Source organism: Scylla paramamosain, chromosome 3, assembly GCF_035594125.1.
Source record: "Scylla paramamosain isolate STU-SP2022 chromosome 3, ASM3559412v1, whole genome shotgun sequence".
NCBI classification, from domain to species: Eukaryota; Metazoa; Arthropoda; class Malacostraca; order Decapoda; family Portunidae; genus Scylla; species Scylla paramamosain.
The window spans coordinates 36,164,582-36,182,434 of NC_087153.1; the positions used below are offsets into that span (position 1 = coordinate 36,164,582).

Genomic DNA, 17,853 nt, shown 5'->3' on the forward strand with positions numbered 1-17,853 from the left:
TAAAGAAGCAAAACAATTTATTAACATTAAAGTAAGCATTTTGGCACCAAACATACTTATTCTCAGAAAGTATTAACTTTCACATACACTCTCATAAGTACAATCTAGCACATAATCACCAAAATATGCATTAGTGTGACTGCTTTTTTATTGGAACAAACAGCATATTAAACTATTCATGACAATATATTAAACATTTATACATAAACAATACAAAAAAATGGTATACAAAAATATTATTGAAATTTCACATACATTTTTTTCCATTACTTATTAGTTTACACGTAGTAAATAATTACAGGTTAACATTGTGTATTTTCTTAAAAAAAAAAAAAAAAAAAAAAATCCACCAGTACTATAACTTTCATGAGGATTCAATAGCTTGTGAATTACAAAAAATCTTTAAATTTTTGTTGTATCCTATTAAAAAATGCATCTATCTTCCTATAAGATGTCCTGGCCACCCATATGTAGCAATCATACATAAAATACAATGTTAGAAAATAATGAATGTAATGGCTTTGTTCAGTGAGTTAAAGCCACTTTCTTTTGGGCCACACATTGCTGTGAAAAATTAACTTGGCATGAATTCTTAGTTTGCCACCAGCCTCTCTCATATGAAAGCATGACAAAATGCATGCTTCCAAAGGTGCCATGGATTTGAAAAAATATAATAAATAAAATAAATAAATAAAAATAATAATAAAATAAATAAATAAATACTTAAATTAAGAAATAAATAGATAACTGAAATAATAGATAATAATGATAATACAGTAATAGTAAATATGCAATAGCAAAATAAAAAAAAATATAAAGTTAATATGCATATGTGATCCCATCCACTTTATGCCTTCTTGTTGCACAGACTGCTTAGTGATGAAGGGCATGCATGCACCTTCCCATTACAAACAGCTCCCTCAGCCCACACCTCAGCATGCTAGCAATGGCAGCCCTGCTGTGCCTTAGGATGATGTCAGCAATGAGTGTGTGCTTCCCTGTCATACAATACCTCCTCAGCCTCAGCTCAGCATATTGGCAGCAATTACAAAATAGCACAATGTCATCAATCAACTCTTCTCAGTTAGAGCAATGTCATTTAAGCCTCAGATGGACTTCAATGAAATGACAAAGAAAGCTGTTGCTGCATGAAAGAGTGAAGACCATCAGAAGCACCTTGTAGTGATACTGGAGGGCAATATTACAGGGAAGCAAGAAGTTTAATTGGCAGAGCTGCACAAGGGTGAGAGGAAGATCAGTTGTATCTGCTCTGTCCTGGAAAAGTTCAGTGTGGAGAGTAATGTGGAGTTAAAAATATTGCCCATGGAATGTGTGTACCTTAAATAAATGAGTATCATGCTGGTGAAGGAGCAACAAGATGCACTGATGGGATGTGAGTGTGAGGACTGCACCACCAGCTAGTCACGTCACTAAAATGGGATCTTGGACTCCTTAAAATATAATAGATAAAATCAAAGTTTCCCTTGATAATATCAATAATGAATGACAAATGCTGTTCATGTTGCCACAACTGCTCAGAGTGACAGAAGCAAAAAACACTGAATTTTAAAGGAAGAGCAAAAGAAGTAGGCAAGAGCAAAATAGTTTTGAACAATTTATGAAAAATTAAACAATTTATGAGATGGATATTTAAGGAAATGAGAGTAGGTTTTGATGCAAAGAAAGCTACAATGATAAGAGAGAAGGGAGAGGCTTGTTTCTGCACAAAGACACAGATCAAGAGAAGACCAGAAAGCACTTGTAGGTGAGTGCAGGGTGGAAAGATAAACTGAATAAAGGTTAGCTAAAAATATATGGGTAGATAGAAAAAGTTGACTTGGTACTTTATTAAGAGGTTTAAGGCAGTTAGGGTGATTCAAAATATGGACAGGGGCGACTTTCTAACAAAAAAATTATGGCAGAACAAGGGATCATGAGCACAATAGAACACACAGAAAGAATACAAAAGATAGCATATGGTATGATGCAGGATACCCCATCCCATCCTAACTTCTGGGAGAGAACAAACATCACAAGTTTTTTCACCTAAACTTAAGTGACTTTATACTTTGTTTCTATATGATAGATGCTTCTCATGACTGCAAGGGTCAATTTATACATTATCTATCAGGATAAAGTCAAGGACACCACTAACTCTCATCCTTTTATCCATCATTTCAAATCTTAAATCTCAGAATTTTCTGTAATCTTCCATTGCTTCTCTTTTCATTAATCAATATATTTTTCTTTATGGATATTATTCTTCTGATCTTGAACTTTGTACCATTATATGTATAACTTCTTTTTAGCAATATCTGCCCAACACAAATTTTAATCTCACTTGCATCAGTCCAACTTTTTGTAGTGATAGTTATTAATTAAATTTTAAACAGGCTCTTGTCTTTCACTTTTCTCTTCTCCCCTTCCATCATTTCAAAAGAAAATAAATAAAAATATAAATAAACAAATAAATGAATAAATAGGATATAAAAGAAGTAAATGAATAAAATAAGATATCACTTAGAACAAAGTATGAAACAAATATGTATTTGTAATTTTTCAACTTCTAATTTAAAAAAAATTTCTATCCTGTATTTTAGGGTCGCATCTATAAGACTAAAAATGCATAACATGATGGTTATTCCTATACAAGTGACTTTACCTTCTTGACCAATGCCCAGCAGCTGGACAGAGAACAAGAAGGTGAGGGCAGAGTAGACACTCACCAGCTCACACTACTGTGGTAGGCTGAGAGGGAGCTGTACCTTTGCTTCCTCTTCCATTTGCTTCAAACTGGAATGTGATATTACAATGTATTTATTATATACAAATAGCACATTTCTCATTGTCAACTGTTTCTTGTAATATTGGAGACCCCATCACTAAGTCTGTGCTGAAGAACACTTGCTCATGAATCAAAGCAATAAGAAGTTAATTTAAAACATGTCTACTTAAAACATTGCTATGAATTGGTAATGTGACAAAAAGGATGGTGATGATAGAGACGCAATGATGATAATGAAAATGATATGATATGGTGATGACATTCTTTTTTTCTCTTAAGGTTGAAATTTCAAATGTACTGAATGTCAATGGTTCTTACATACTGACCTATGATGTCAAAAAATTATGATATAGAAAATGAATATCATTATTCTGTGCTGGTTTCTCTCAACAACCTCTCCTTCGCTGATTAAGACTGTGGGACATTCTGGTGTAAAATCTATATGTAAAAATAAAAGAAACTTAAAAAATATCACTAAACATTCACCTCCTGTGGGGCTTCATCATGGTTAAGTCCTGTGTAACCAATCTTCCTGGTAATGAAGTCCCAGTACGGCACAAATATGCTCTTTAACTTTTGCTTATGAAAGTAGGCAACAGCAAGCAACAAGGACGTGGTGAACACTAGCAGGAAGGATAGAGCACCAATGGTAGCTGAGGAATATCCATGAAAGTGACCTGCATGACTCAAGGGATCCATGGCCCTCATGTTGCCAGACGTGTCATAAGGACACCGCAGCTCATGAACCTGCAAAGCAAATGAATGGCAAATTAGTTGTCATTCTTTGAGAGGTTTCTATTGAGTATGTGAAGAGCACTGGTGTAACTGAATGATGATAATGCTGTAGTGAAGTAGCAAAAGTGGAGTGTGGCAAAGAAAACCAAAGACATGAAGTGTATAGGATATGGAATAAACAATTATTATGGAAAAGGTGGTTACTTATATGAAATACATTATTGTACAAGACAAGAACATGAACAATCACAGAGCATCTTTGGAGAGCTTAGAGCAAATAATCAAGAGGTAAAAGTCAACTGATTTTAATTGTAGTGAAGTAAGATGGGAGATGTTTCAAGTAAAGGGTGATGAGAATACCTCAGGAGACCTACAATGAATAACATAACTAAGCAAAATATAAATAGTGAAGATGAATCAACAAGACTAGATCTGGTATCCATTTTAAGGAATAAATCTAATATGTGTAAGAGAAACTATCTATAACCACCTAAAAACAATTACCATGTTATGGAAACCAGAGTAAATATTGAGGTTAAAAGAATTGCTGAAAAAAAAAGAAAAAATATTGGAAACTTTACTGATCTATCATATATTAATGACTTCTTTGTGGAGAAATGCAAACATAAAATAAAGAATATGTTGCACTAAGTGGTGAGAGAGAAATCTTTAAACTGAATGGTTCAATGTGAACACTGAAAAGAGAAAGAAATGCAGCATGAAAGATGAAGAGAATATCTCAGGTGAATAGAGTAGTATAAAAGCTAGCAAAGAATTAATATGTGAAAATAAGAAGGACGGAAAAAAGGAAATTTAAAAACTTCTTTAACGAGTGTAAAGAAGAACTAAAACTATTTTATAGATATGTAATGGTAAAATAAGAAATAGAGAAAGACTAGTTCAACATGTGTCCATCCTTTACCTCTTTTAAAGTCTTCCCAACATTGGAACTTGGGTATCCATCATTACACTTGAAGTCTCTCCAGTCCTCAATATCAGCATTCGTTTTGTTCAACCATTCTATAAAATGTTTTGAGCGACAGTCACATACCATATTATTTTGCCGCATCCTTATCTTAATCTTGCGAGGAGATCTGATTTCTGTATACTTATCTAGTCTCTTCATTGCATCATCAGAGAACCTGAAATATATAAAGGCTTTAAGTAATGCCTGAAAATATCTTATTATGTATAATACATTGTGAAACATACTAACATTCTTCCTGTGACAGGGAAGGGTGGCCTGGCCATGAACTCTTTGGCAGGATCAACAAAATCCTGACTGGCACTGTATTCCCTGTGCAACATGGCAAGCTGTGATATGGGTGAGTGGACAACAATTCTGAATACATGGTGATACAGCCTCAGGGACCTCTATGAAAGGTTTAGTTCATTTTGTCAAATTGGTAGATCAAGTCAGATGCAGGTAAGGAAAGGTGCGGGTACATTATGGTACTGCAGGACTAAACCAGCTTCCTGTTGGGTCCTGATGCAGAGACTCAGGTAGGCTGCACAACTGATTTCTACAAGGTGTGGTCGGTGAGGATTCGTCCTCTGCTTCACCCTGAGAGGCCTTGAGCCAAGCGTGTGCGAGTGCGTGCATGCATGCACATGCATGTGTGTGTATTTACCTAGTTGTAACATACAGGAAAAGAGCTATGCTCGTGCTGTCCTGTCTCCAAATCTATTTTCATCTAACTTTGTCTCAAATTCATTTATTGTATTTGCATCAATGACCTTTTTGTCCAAATCATTCCAGACCTCCACAGTTCTACGTGGGAAGCTACTTTTCTTAACATCCCTTCTTCAAGCATCTTTTTTTTAATTTTCTGCTGTGTCCCCTCGAACCTCTTGTATCCCATGTCACCAAGTCCTTCCTATCCAAGTTTTCCATTCCAATCATCACACTGTACAGTGTGATCAAATCACCTCTCTCTCTCTTCTCTCTTCCAATGTTATAAGACCCAATTTAGACAGTCATTCTTTGTATGGTAGATCCTTCAAACTTGGGAGTAACTTTGTTGCTGCTCTCTGTATCCCTTCCAATTTTCTTATAGATTTCTTGGCACTAAGTGACCATACCACAGGTGCATACTCTAATCTTGGGCACATCATGGTCACAATAAATTTTTTTATCATTTCCTCTTCCAGATTTGTAAATGCTGTCCTTATGTTTCTCAGTAGGTTATAGATTTCACCTCTAATCTTGTTTATGTGTTTCTCTGGTGACAGCTTGTCAGTAATAACTACACTTGTCAGTAATAACTACACTTTCTTCTGTTTTTTGCTGATTCTCTCATTCCCTAATGAATAACCTCCCATCTGTCTCTTGCCACTTTAGCCAAATTCTATTGCACTGCATTTCTTTGCTTTGAATTCCATCTGCCACCTTTGGCTCTACTCCCAGATCTTGATTAAGTCCTGTTGAAGTGCTATGCAATCTTCCTCTTTTTCTATTTTTCTCAATAATTTTGTATCATCTGCAAATACGCTAAAGTAGCTGTTTATTTCTTCTGGCATATCATTGATATGCCAGAAGATTGATAACATTACCAGTGCCAACACAGAACCCTGCTGGACCCCACTTAAAAAACTTTCTTCCAGGCTGACCTTTGATCCTTAATTACAGTTCTCATCTCTCTACTTTAGCACCCCTTCTTGCAATCCTCCAAACATCTTCAGTTTCCATAACAACCCCCTTTGCAATAATTTATCAAATGTTTTTTGAGGTCCACATAAATATAGTCTGCCCCAACCATCTCTCTCCTGCACAATCTATAACTTGTGAATAGAAACCCAACAGATTTTTACTACATGATCTTCTTTGAAAACCAAATTGTCTGTTTGTCAACACGTTGTTTTCTTCTAAGTACTTGATCCATTTGTCTTCTATAACTCTTTCAAATATCTTAGCCACTACACTTGTTTGAAGGGTCTTCTTATTTCCTCTCTTGAGAATCAGCACTATATCTGCTTTTTTCCAGTCCATTGGGACCTTTCCCTCTTTTAATGAATGTATTATGATTCTGTGGATCTTTTCGGCCAACTGCTGACTACACTCCTTTGAAATCCAATTAGGTACTCTGTCTGGGCCTGTTGCTTTCCTTACATCTTGGTCTCCATTATCATCTTCACCTCCTGCACCGTAATATTTATTTCACTCAACCCTGCGTTAGTCATCTCTACATCTTCCTGCTCCTGAAAACCACTCTCTCTTCTGGATACAGTTATTCATCACTTCAGCCATCCTTCTTGCCTCTTCATATACCACTCCATCAACTTGTAGTTTATTTATTCCAACTTTGTTCTTTAATTTCCCATTCACATATTGGTAAAATAATTTTGGTTGGTCTTTTCATATGTCTATGATGTTATTTTCATATTTTCTTTTTTCCTCCCTGTGTATTAGTACATATTTATTTATTTCTTCCATGCATTTCTCCTCCATCTATTCCATGCTCTTTCTCTTGCCATTCTTGCCTCCTCATGTCTTCTATTAAACCAGTCATTTATTCTAAATCCTTTTGCATAGGTCTTTGGCACATATCTCTCTACTCCTTCATTATGTATCTCAAGCAAACTGTTCCACTTTTCTTCTGCTCCCTTTGCTTCATCAAATTTACTCCAGTCAATCTCCTCAAAGTATTTCCTTAATTCATTGAAATTTGTTTTACTATAATTCCACCTGCTTTTTCTATAGACCTCTTTCTTTCCTTCCTCTTCTATACCAAACATGTACATGTACAAACATGTACATATGTAAAACATAGTCATGTTTCCCTGTCGGGGTCCTGTAGTTGAGGTCTTCAATAATTTTTGTTCTTTTGTGAACAATAAATTCAATCTTGAAGGTTCTTCATTTGCTCCGAATCTGGTGTGTGTGTGTGTGTGTGTGTGTGTGTGTGTGTGTGTGTGTGTGTGTGTGTGTGTGTGTGTGTGTGTGTGTGTGTGTGTGTGTGTGTGTGTGTGTGTAGAGTGTTGTACAGACTGACAGATACAATGCTCTGCATCCTTTGCTCCATTATAAAAATAATTATGTAACTTTAGCCACTAAATCTTAGCATCCCTCTTGCACAAAGAATATGGCCAAATGTCATTTGGTTCTGTCCACATTTTTATGGCCACCTAAGTTTTCAGTACATCTGTTCCAAGATTCCATACTCTCAGTTTATATATGTGTTAAGTCTGATAAAATGTTTACTCATACAGAACATGCCCATCAATCTATGTACCACACCAATGAAGGAGGCCAGCATGGACATAGCATGTGCACGTGTGCACACACACACACACACACACACACACACACACACACACACACACACACACATCAAAGATCATGTACTGTATATAAATACCTGGTAATCATATTTCTTTCCAAGTTGATGTATCGCAGTGAATGCAAACAGTCTATTCTGAAGTCAAAATCCCTCAGTCTGTTATCAGTGAGCAGAAGCTGCTCCAACTTTGGTAGCTGGCAGAACACTCTGGTGTTGTTCCCAATAGACCAAATTTCATTTTGCTCCAGATGCAAAGTCTTCAGAGAACTGAAATAAAAAAAAAGTACATATTTTGCATGAAAAAAGCAACTACATTTACATCATGACCTATATGAAATGGTTTCTCATTAAGTCTACCTTGGCCTATCTATAATAACTGCAATTTATATATCCTATTTTAAGCAATACTTTATTACAGTTGCCTGAGGTGGTCCCCATGCATAACACATTGTGGTCTATATTACCCTATGAAGAAGACAGCCTGGATGGTGAACCACATACTTAGCCAGTTTATGAACATAAAGCATCCCATTTTCCCTGCCTACTATAGGAAGCTACTGAAATGGACAGAGTGAGGGGACTGAGATTCCTTTCCTCTGAATAATTCTCCTACAATGAGATGAGGTAAAGCATGGAAGGGGAGGCTCAGTTCTCACACTCCAATGGTTGGATGTACATGGATGGTATGAGTGAAGCTTAAAGTGTGAAGATTGGTGAGTTGGCAAAAAAAATAAAGGTAAATTTGCAGGACGTATTGGATTGGAAAGAAAATTTTTCATCAAGCATGATGTTGACGAAAGTGAAAATTGGACAGGAATAGTGGGTGTGTACAAGTGTATGGCACTGAGATGGATGAAGAAGGGTGGTTAACATCCCTTGCAACTTACTCCAGTCTACTTTCATAGAAAATATCCTCCAAGCTCAGCAGGTAGTCTGTGGAATTGATCTTTTCTGAGAAAGCATTGGTCAAGTGTAGGTGCTCCAGCTCATCAAAGTTGCTGAACAATCTTGGTCTCTCCTTTTCATCAGTGATCTCCAGGTCATTGTGGTTTAGAATGAGAGTCTTAACTGCAGACACCTAAAAACAAATCATAAGATAATATTAAGGGAATCCTAGCATATTAATTAACTGTAGGCAATGTAATGAGTTATGGACAAAGCTACAACTACATGAAACTGTGATAAAACACCTCAAAAACAAAGATGTGACATAGAACACAACAAATAAGACAATTAATTAAGCTATTTAAATGTATGATACAGAGAAAAATAAAGAGAAAACTACTGAGTATGTACACAAGATATGACATAACTGGAAGGGTGAAAGATGCAAGCTGAGAAGAGAATGAAATCATTTGGAAAAAAAAGTTACTGAAAATACATATGACAATACAATTGAAGTACATAATAAGTAGGTTTAGTATTAGCTGTATGATGGAAAGATACATAAAAAAGGAAAAGTCAAAGAAAATGTGGAAAATAAATAAAAAAAAAAAATGTGGACTGCAAGTCTGGTGGCAGCAGAGTCAAGGCCAACCCAACTCCACTTGTGCCTTGATGATCATCCTGGTCTCATGAGTATCAACATGTTGCACTCATGTCCAGCCTGAGCAATCCCCTCATTGCTTCCCTTTAGATCAATTTCTTGCTGTTTCTATGACACTTCTATGAGAACATTACACACTGAATATAGTGGAGACTTGAGGGAATGATATGTCAGGAATACGTAGCCAAGAAATAGGAAATTTATATGCAGTTTGTATTTTTTTCTTCTTTCAATTGATTGAAACAGTTGTTTCCTCTGGCACAAACCTAGGCATAAAAAAGGGCAGAAATATCCACAAGCATCTTCTCTTGGGGATCATTAAAACAGGGATATCTTTGATTAATTTCTAAAACAAAGTAAAAATCCTGAGCAAAGTTAAAAAAGCAAATTGCAAAACCCTGAGACAATAATACTTCCTGATTATGCTTTACACATGTGTTGTCTTTTCAAGTTATGACTGACCTTAAGCATCAGTAGTGTGTCATACAAATGGTTCAGACTCACCCTGTGGAAAGTCTTGCCCTGAATAAAGCGAATGTGGTTACCGGACAAATCAATGGTGTCCAGATCATCAAAGAATTCAGTCTTGTTAAACAGATTTATTGGTAGTGTTGGGATTATGTTTCCAGTGAAGATGAGAACTTCAGTTCTGCAATGTAAAGGTTTATTAATGGCAGAGACAGAAATAATACAGGTAAGTAAAGTATCTTAATATTCAAGCAACTAAACTATTTCTCAACACTGGGACTTCTCAAATAGCACCTTCTGTGTGGTCATGGCAGCATCCACAGGCAGATCTGACATCCAGGATAACATTACAAATAATTCAGGATCAAAGACAGATTAGATGTCTAAGGGAGCACAAGAAAAGTTGAGAAAGGAAAGGCCTCTGAATGACATAAAAGTAGAGCTTTCCCCACAGAAATGTAGGTATCTGGAATGGATGTGACAGCAGTAAGAAGAGCACATCAGCAAAGGGAAAAATGGGATGGATACAGATATGGAGACAGAAACACAAGTTTCTCCATAAATTGTGCACAACAAGGTAAACTAAGAACAGTCACACAACAACCTCCAGTCATGCAAAATACAAACCACAGTTCCACACTAAGCATCAGTGTCACTATCTGATGTCACCACAGCATAGACATAAATAATGGTTGGTCAGACACATCTATTGCACCAGCCACAAGAATCAGACATCACTGCACAGAGATGTACTTCACACATATTACAGCCACTGCACAAGATTACACAGTCCTCAGCTCCACTCACCTGCTTGGGAGAGACTGTAGCATTGTTGCAGATGTGAAGCCTGAATTGGTGCAGTTGACAGTGTACTTCATTTGATTTGGAAAACCATACCTACTGTATGCCATGCCACAATTGCATCGGTTCAAGAAGGCTGGAGGGCATGTGTTATTACTGGCACTTCCCCATGCAAGACAACAAATCACCAGCAACAATCTTGTGAACACCTGTGGGGAAAACAGCAACCCTACAGTAAGTGGTTATTCTTTACTAAGGTCTCATTCTTATAATTCTCAAAATTTAAATCTTTCTTCATTGCAAGTAAATGAAAACTCAAAACATAAACATGGAATGAGTTAATTTCAGATCATTACTAATAACAAAGATGATATCTACAATCATTGCATCTCAGTACTGAAGCTTTCTTGCACAGAATTAACATGATGCATGCATGGCAGGTGGTTAGACATCAAGCAAACAAACAGTACTAACATAATGCTACTATACATGTGGCTCTCAAAAAAGGATACACAACTTTGACCTGAAGTGAGCTAATTACTTACACAATTGGGTCGATTTATTTATTTACTTATCTAATATAATTATTTATTTTTTTATTATTTATTTTCTGTCAAGAGTATATAGCAACTACAGGCTGTTTGTTGGAGGCTTGGATGAACAGTCCCTGCAAGATGTTTTGAGTGAGTAGTAATTTTTTAAATTTATTCTTTTCTACATACGGGAAGCTTAAATAAAAGTAAAAGCTTGCTAAACTGCAGTTTAGTAAATTAATTAATTAATAAATTAATTAAGCTTTCAAAAGGTTCACCTATTCATTTCCAGAATCGTCTCTGTGTTCTTGTCTTGAAACATTTAAAATCGTAGAAGAAAAGTTCCAGTTTGATAATGAAGAAAAATGAGAGTGAAGCCACTGGTTAACTCGTGTTTTTGTAGAACAGAATAAGGGTGTGAGGTGGTAAGAAGCCGTCCTATCATCATAACAGACAGTAAGTCTTCTTTCGATAACTGCCTAAAAAGTGTTATCTGTTCTGAATAGTAATAATAAAAGTATTTGTATATAATTGATATTGACGTAAATCCACCTTTAAAAAATCCAATTCTTTACAAAAGTGAATAAGGTAGCATTAGGATCTTGTCAAAAGTCAGGCGCCATAAGAACTGCAGACACGAGAATCATGAGATAGTAGCGCCTCTTCCTTTGGAGCAGAGTGGCGCCGGGCAGACTGCGGGTTCCTATCTGGACGACACCATTTTCTGCTCCTGATCAACATTGTTTACTTCGGTTCCTGTAAGTTTATTCCTATGGCACTGTCGAGCGTACTGGCCTCAAAACCACAAGTCGATAAATTTTAGGTAGAACCTAATAACATTGACGATCCCAGAGATAAATTTGTGATGATAATTATACTGTTGGAATTCGAAATCTCGTCATCCTTACCATTTTTCTGCGATCTTCAGATGGCCGCAAATACCAGTAATATGTATGTTGCTATCAAGCATCTCATGAGTATATGAGCGCACGGGGGAACACTATTGGACATCTATAAACATCATTTAACTCTACTTCCGCTACACATATTTGGAGCTTATCTTCCATAAGCCTACAAGCCGACCAAACACGACCGCCGTAGTACGGGGGGAGGGGGGGGATGGGAACGGCAATGCGGTCTCGAGCCACTGTACGATTCCGAATCCACCAATCAGCCAGTTGGTCACTCGGTCAACGTCCTTACTTCCATACTGATTGATAGCACAAACAAAACAAATATGCAAGCTGGTTCATGCAAACAAATGCAGTCATTCCTATATACACTTCCGGACGGTAAACTATATACAAGTTCCGGACGGTAGACAGACAGGCAAAACTGTTATCTACAACAAACCATTGTGTGTGTGTGTGTGTGTTTGTGTGTGTTAAATCTAAAGTAATTACATACTCCTTATTAAAATTACGTTATAACATTTCTTTGTTTTCATTTACTTGATTTTCTTTTTAATTTTAATTCGCATTTTTTTTTTTCTTTTAATCACTGGGGAGAGACTGGCAGCAATCCTCGTCGGGAAGTAGAGACTCGTAGATTTCAATGCATCACCTATGTACTTACACACACTCCCTGTCCCTTAAGAAGAAAATCCCAAAATAAACGAAGTACCTATAAATAACGGAAAAAAAGATAATGAAGAATAATGTAATGTGTGCAATATTGGTGTGAGAAATGGCCCGTTACGTGAAAGTTTGAGGAGCAGACCAACACCTCCGTGAAGTGATGAGATAAGCGCATTACACTGATCGTTAATGACAGTATGGCACCATCTGACATTTCATTTAGTGCAAAAATGTAAACTAAGTGCACTAAAAGAACTGAACTACTCGATCACTCCCTATCCTATCAGTGATTTATTGGTCTCGAAATTATACTCCAATCTTGCAGCACAACATTTAATTCAGCTTGCAGGAAAAAGCCACAATAGCCTTGGCGTTTGATATACCTTAAGTGGCCGAAGAATGCCCACATGCTTCTTATCCATACTATCTTCGACGGCAACTACACCGGGAGCTCTGAAGGTCAGCATGAGCCTCTGAAAACCTGCAGGTTCCACCACGGAGGAGTAGACCAACTAAACCTCCATAAATACGTATAAGGGAGTTAGGTAGATAATTCTAAGCTTCCATACAGTCGCAACAGTTTCCTACCGACGCTACAGGCGAAAAATAAATATATAGAAAGAAAAAAAAGAAAAAAAAAAAAACGGAAGATGTGGGGATGAGACCTTGAAGAGGCGCCCGGGAACTACAGAACCTAGCAGGAAATTTGCACACCACCACGCAGCTTGCCAAAGTTCCATCAGTTAACAAGAAATGAGTTACACAGTAGCTGAGACGAGAAATAATTAATGGAAAGTATGCCCACCCTGATGAAGAGGAAAGCACGTTGGTGAAAGTTGCAGTGTTACATCATGCACTGGGCGCCAGTCACTGATAAAGGGTAAGGTCCCTCGCTTTCCTGCATCAATATCTCTTGGTCGCTACAGCACGTAACCTAACAACTCGTGAACTAAACACAAGTGGATGGTAAAGGTATGCATGTATGTATGTATGTATTAACGTTAACAAATTCTTGCCCCAGCCAGTAACTTTGCCTTTTATAACAAAAATAATAAACAAAAAAAGCAAGACGATTTGCCCGCCATTTCCTTTCTCCTAACCTCTACTCGCCCACTCTTCTCTTCCTCCTCCCACTCCTTAATCTCTCATTTATTTTACTTATCAAACGGCAAATATATATAATATATATATATATATATATATATATATATATATATATATATATATATATATATATATATATATATATATATATATATATATATATATATATATATAAAATACACTCTCTCTCTCTCTCTCTCTCTCTCTCTCTCTCTCTCTCTCTCTCTCTCTCTCTCTCTCTCTCTCTTGGTATTTGATACGCATGAATGTCGTCGGGTACCACTCGTCAGACACTTTGTAGATGCGGATGAGGCTGTCATTATATATCTCCACTGACAATCCTACTGACCAAGGAAGATTTTTTTTTTTTGTTATGGCAGCGGTATATTTTTCTTGTATGGATGTATCTCTTTTTTTTTGGTGATGTAATATATTTAGATGGTTTTAAGTGTGATTAATTTTGAAGACAAATTAGAGAGAGAGAGAGAGAGAGAGAGAGAGAGAGAGAGAGAGAGAGAGAGAGAGAGAGAGAGAGAGAGAGAGAGAGAGAGAGAGAGCACTGTTATGTGTAATAATTAATGTGCTTATAACGTACACACTGTTGTCAAGACTCTCTCTCTCTCTCTCTCTCTCTCTCTCTCTCTCTCTCTCTCTCTCTCTCTCTCTCTCTCTCTGTGTGTGTGTGTTTGTGTGTGTGTGTGTGTGTGTGTGTGTGTGTGTGTGTGTGTGTGTGTGTGTGTGTGTGTGTGTGTGTGTGTGTGTGTATCCTGTACATGGAATATTGATTTTGATAGAGTTATTTCAGAAAAATAAAGAAATTAAAAAAAGGCAAGCACAACACACACACACACACACACACACACACACACACACACACACACACACACACACACACACACACACAAACACACACACACAGAGAGAGAGAGAGAGAGAGAGAGAGAGAGAGAGAGAGAGAGAGAGAGAGAGAGAGAGAGAGAGAGAGAGAGAGAGAGAGAGAGAGAGAGAGAGAGAGAGAGTCTTGACAACAGTGTGTACGTTATAAGCACATTAATTATTACACATAACAGTGCTCTCTCTCTCTCTAATTTGTCTTCAAAATTAATCACACTTAAAACCATCTAAATATATTACATCACCAAAAAAAAAGAGATACATCCATACAAGAAAAATATACCGCTGCCATAACAAAAAAAAAAAAAATCTTCCTTGGTCAGTAGGATTGTCAGTGGAGATATATAATGACAGCCTCATCCGCATCTACAAAGTGTCTGACGAGTGGTACCCGACGACATTCATGCGTATCAAATACCGAGAGAGAGAGAGAGAGAGAGAGAGAGAGAGAGAGAGAGAGAGAGAGAGAGAGAGAGAGAGAGAGAGAGAGAGAGAGAGAGAGAGTGTGTATTTTAGGATTTCGGTCTATCCTGGTAATAGTATCGGCGGAATTCTAACTCACACGTTGATTTGTCAAGTTATCCCATTCCTCCCACCATGTCATTGCTGAACAGTATTGCACGAAGCAAGTATATACGTACTGTTCAATGCTCCGTGCAATGTTGGGTAACTTGCTTGCAAAATTTGTTTCCAAATGAGTGTTTCATAATATCCAATAAGTTTCTGTGAAAGTTTGTCTATCTATGAATTATCAATTCTGATCTTCAAAATTTATGATATCAATGAATGTCTTTTTCTTTTGTTTCTTTCTTCTTTTTCACATATTTGACATGGAATTACCCTTCTAGGCAAATGGATGTGATACCATGTAACATTTAGAGCACAAATATGTCTCCAAATTATCAGGAAAGCGGCCAAATGAAATATATTAGGATGACAGACAAAAACAGAATTATAAATTCAGAACGTAATACAAATGTTAGTCTGGCAGGAGTGTGACAGGTATCAAGGTCAAGCAGGTCCTGTAGGCGCTTCTAGCAGGTGTATTTGGTCGTGTCTGGTGCAGGACATTTTACTGAGTGCACAGGGGAAAGGCGTCACTGGTGCTGTGGTGTGACTGCTGCAGAATGGTGTGAGGTGTTCCTAGGCTCGGAGTAGAAAACCATAAGGCACGCTGGTAATAAACTTCATAGATAGAAGTTACTAACAAGTAGTCGTCCTTAGTCATTTATAAAGCATCAGTTGATTTCATGACATGGAATAAAAACATATCAGAACAAAGAGAGTGCATGCTATGTCAGAATTTGGCAGAACATAATGTTTGCTGTCAGTTGCGCCGCCCTCTACCTTTGCCAACCAAACTAATGTCTTAATTTAATAAACTTTGTGAAACGCTTCCAGTAGTGCAGTATATTTTCTGTGTCTGCATCTATCAATAAATGTTCTATTCAGCCACGCCTGTTTATCCGTGCCTTTGTTGCTTATCCAGATTGTTTGGTCAGGTGTTTTCAGGTGCAAGGGAGGCAAGAAGGGCTCATGGTGAGCTCTGCCCTGCCCCGTCAGTGTCTGGTCAGAGAAGGGATGCTCGGTAAGCGTGATGTCCTCGGTTCTAGAGACGCGAGGGGAACAATCATTCAAAAGCATGAGTTAAAACATTGCACAGTAACTAGAATTGAATTTCTATCAACATAAAAGGCGAGTAAAACGGAAAAGGATATTGGAGGCTTGGCAACGCTGCTGGTGAGAGGGAGAGCAGGCCAGGGAGAGGCTGAAGGCTGCCTTTTCATTTGCTTATCACTGTACATTCACTTTCTAAGCTTATCAATAGAAGCCTCCAATGATTAGGTGTCAGGAAAGATCCATTTTATAAACTGGATCACGAAGAAACGCTCAAATGAATATCTAGGTAAAGAGGTTTGGTAACAAATCGGTGTTCGTGTCAACAAACTTCCTCTCATTCAATAAAGTAGCGTCCCTCGATGCCCCACGACCTGTGCGGGTGACTGGAACATTGTACAGGGATAACTTGGAATACAGACATGGAGATTTACAAGACCTAATGCGAGTTAATGAAAAAAAGTAGCATTACGCGACAGTGAAACGACAGTGTTATTGTTTTTTACACAGAGTTTCACTTCCAGCTTGCCCTTTGCGTTAGGTCAGCCGTGCTCACTCCCTGGTCCACTGCCCACCCACACCTTAACTCTAGTGAGAAATGTTCGGTTACAGCTGGCTTCTTTGGCTTCCCTATCACATGTGTACTGCACCTATACCATCCGCTTTCAATAACAAACCAGAATGGAACACGAAATCGAAATAACGTTGCAGGATCAGACAAATATTGCCTTCATTTACATAATCACTCCCTCAGAGACTTCGATGCATGCATTACTAAATAAGGTCGTGGTGTCTTTTCCATTTCATTGCCATCGTTCACTATACCACAAGAACCCCCAGCGTGCTATATCCTCCTGCTCGCGAGTGAAGTGGTAATATATTCCCTGGCATGTAGTACAGAGAGGGACAATGCCTGATGAATCACCTGGGCCGTGAGCAACAGGTAGGACTCTGCATCCGTTCCTCTACCCCAGCCATCCTTTATCTCCCCCAGCGATTAGCCACGTGATGCAGAGACACAGCACTTAATCACATGATATCTTACCATTGTGCAGTATTTAGTAAAGGGTGTCAGCCTTTTCCCAGGAGCCGCACTGCCTCTACCCTCTCACGACTAAAGGCAGACAAACACTGAATCTAAGTCAGTCTAGTCGGACTGCTGCGCGGTCCTATCGCCTCGCGTTTTCCTTACTGCCAGTACGTACTTTGTGGGATAACTTGTATATACGTGATAACTTGCTGTTTGTGTATATTTTTTATTTATTTATTTATTATTATTATTATTTTTTTTTTTTTTTGCGTATATAGATGATAATAACTTGCTCCTCGCGAATATAGATGATGGTAACTTGCTGATAGCATTCACTTGGGCCCGTATACACGAAGCTTGGTTCTTGCATCCTTATGCGTTTTGCGTCATAACTAAACTCTATCTGAGCATATCAAATCTTAAGTAGGCAAATGATAGACAGTTCTTGTCTGTTATAAGAATGCAAAGAAGCAATTAAACACA

The 17,853-nt window shown here is 37.6% G+C and overlaps 1 protein-coding gene and 1 long non-coding RNA gene across 2 annotated transcripts in view; one reads left to right on the forward strand and one right to left on the reverse strand.

Annotated features, from left to right (window-relative positions):
• Positions 1 to 17,529, reverse strand: LOC135094723 (CD180 antigen-like). The gene is made up of 8 exons (XM_063995059.1): positions 17,386 to 17,529; positions 10,622 to 10,824; positions 9,851 to 9,995; positions 8,688 to 8,878; positions 7,879 to 8,067; positions 4,443 to 4,662; positions 3,272 to 3,532; positions 1 to 2,793 (listed from the first exon to the last, which is right to left on the reverse strand). The coding sequence occupies exons 1-8, from the start codon at positions 17,386 to 17,388 to the stop codon at positions 2,731 to 2,733; spliced, it is 1,275 nt and encodes a 424-aa protein (XP_063851129.1). The 5' UTR covers positions 17,389 to 17,529; the 3' UTR covers positions 1 to 2,730.
• LOC135094743 (uncharacterized) overlaps positions 10,831 to 17,853 on the forward strand; it is an 18,402-nt gene continuing 11,379 nt past the window's right edge. Inside the window, exon 1 of the long non-coding RNA XR_010263957.1 lies at positions 10,831 to 11,906. This is a non-coding gene — a long non-coding RNA (uncharacterized LOC135094743). The remainder of the gene's footprint in view (positions 11,907 to 17,853) is intronic.

Excerpts from the sequence above, each read along its gene's own strand:
- LOC135094723 (XM_063995059.1), bottom strand. Across the intron at positions 9,996-10,621 it reads CTACAGTCTCTCCCAAGCAG|AACTGAAGTTCTCATCTTCA; the intron begins GTGAGTGGAGCT and ends TTTACATTGCAG. Across the intron at positions 2,794-3,271 it reads ATGATGAAGCCCCACAGGAG|TTTGAAGCAAATGGAAGAGG; the intron begins GTGAATGTTTAG and ends ATCACATTCCAG.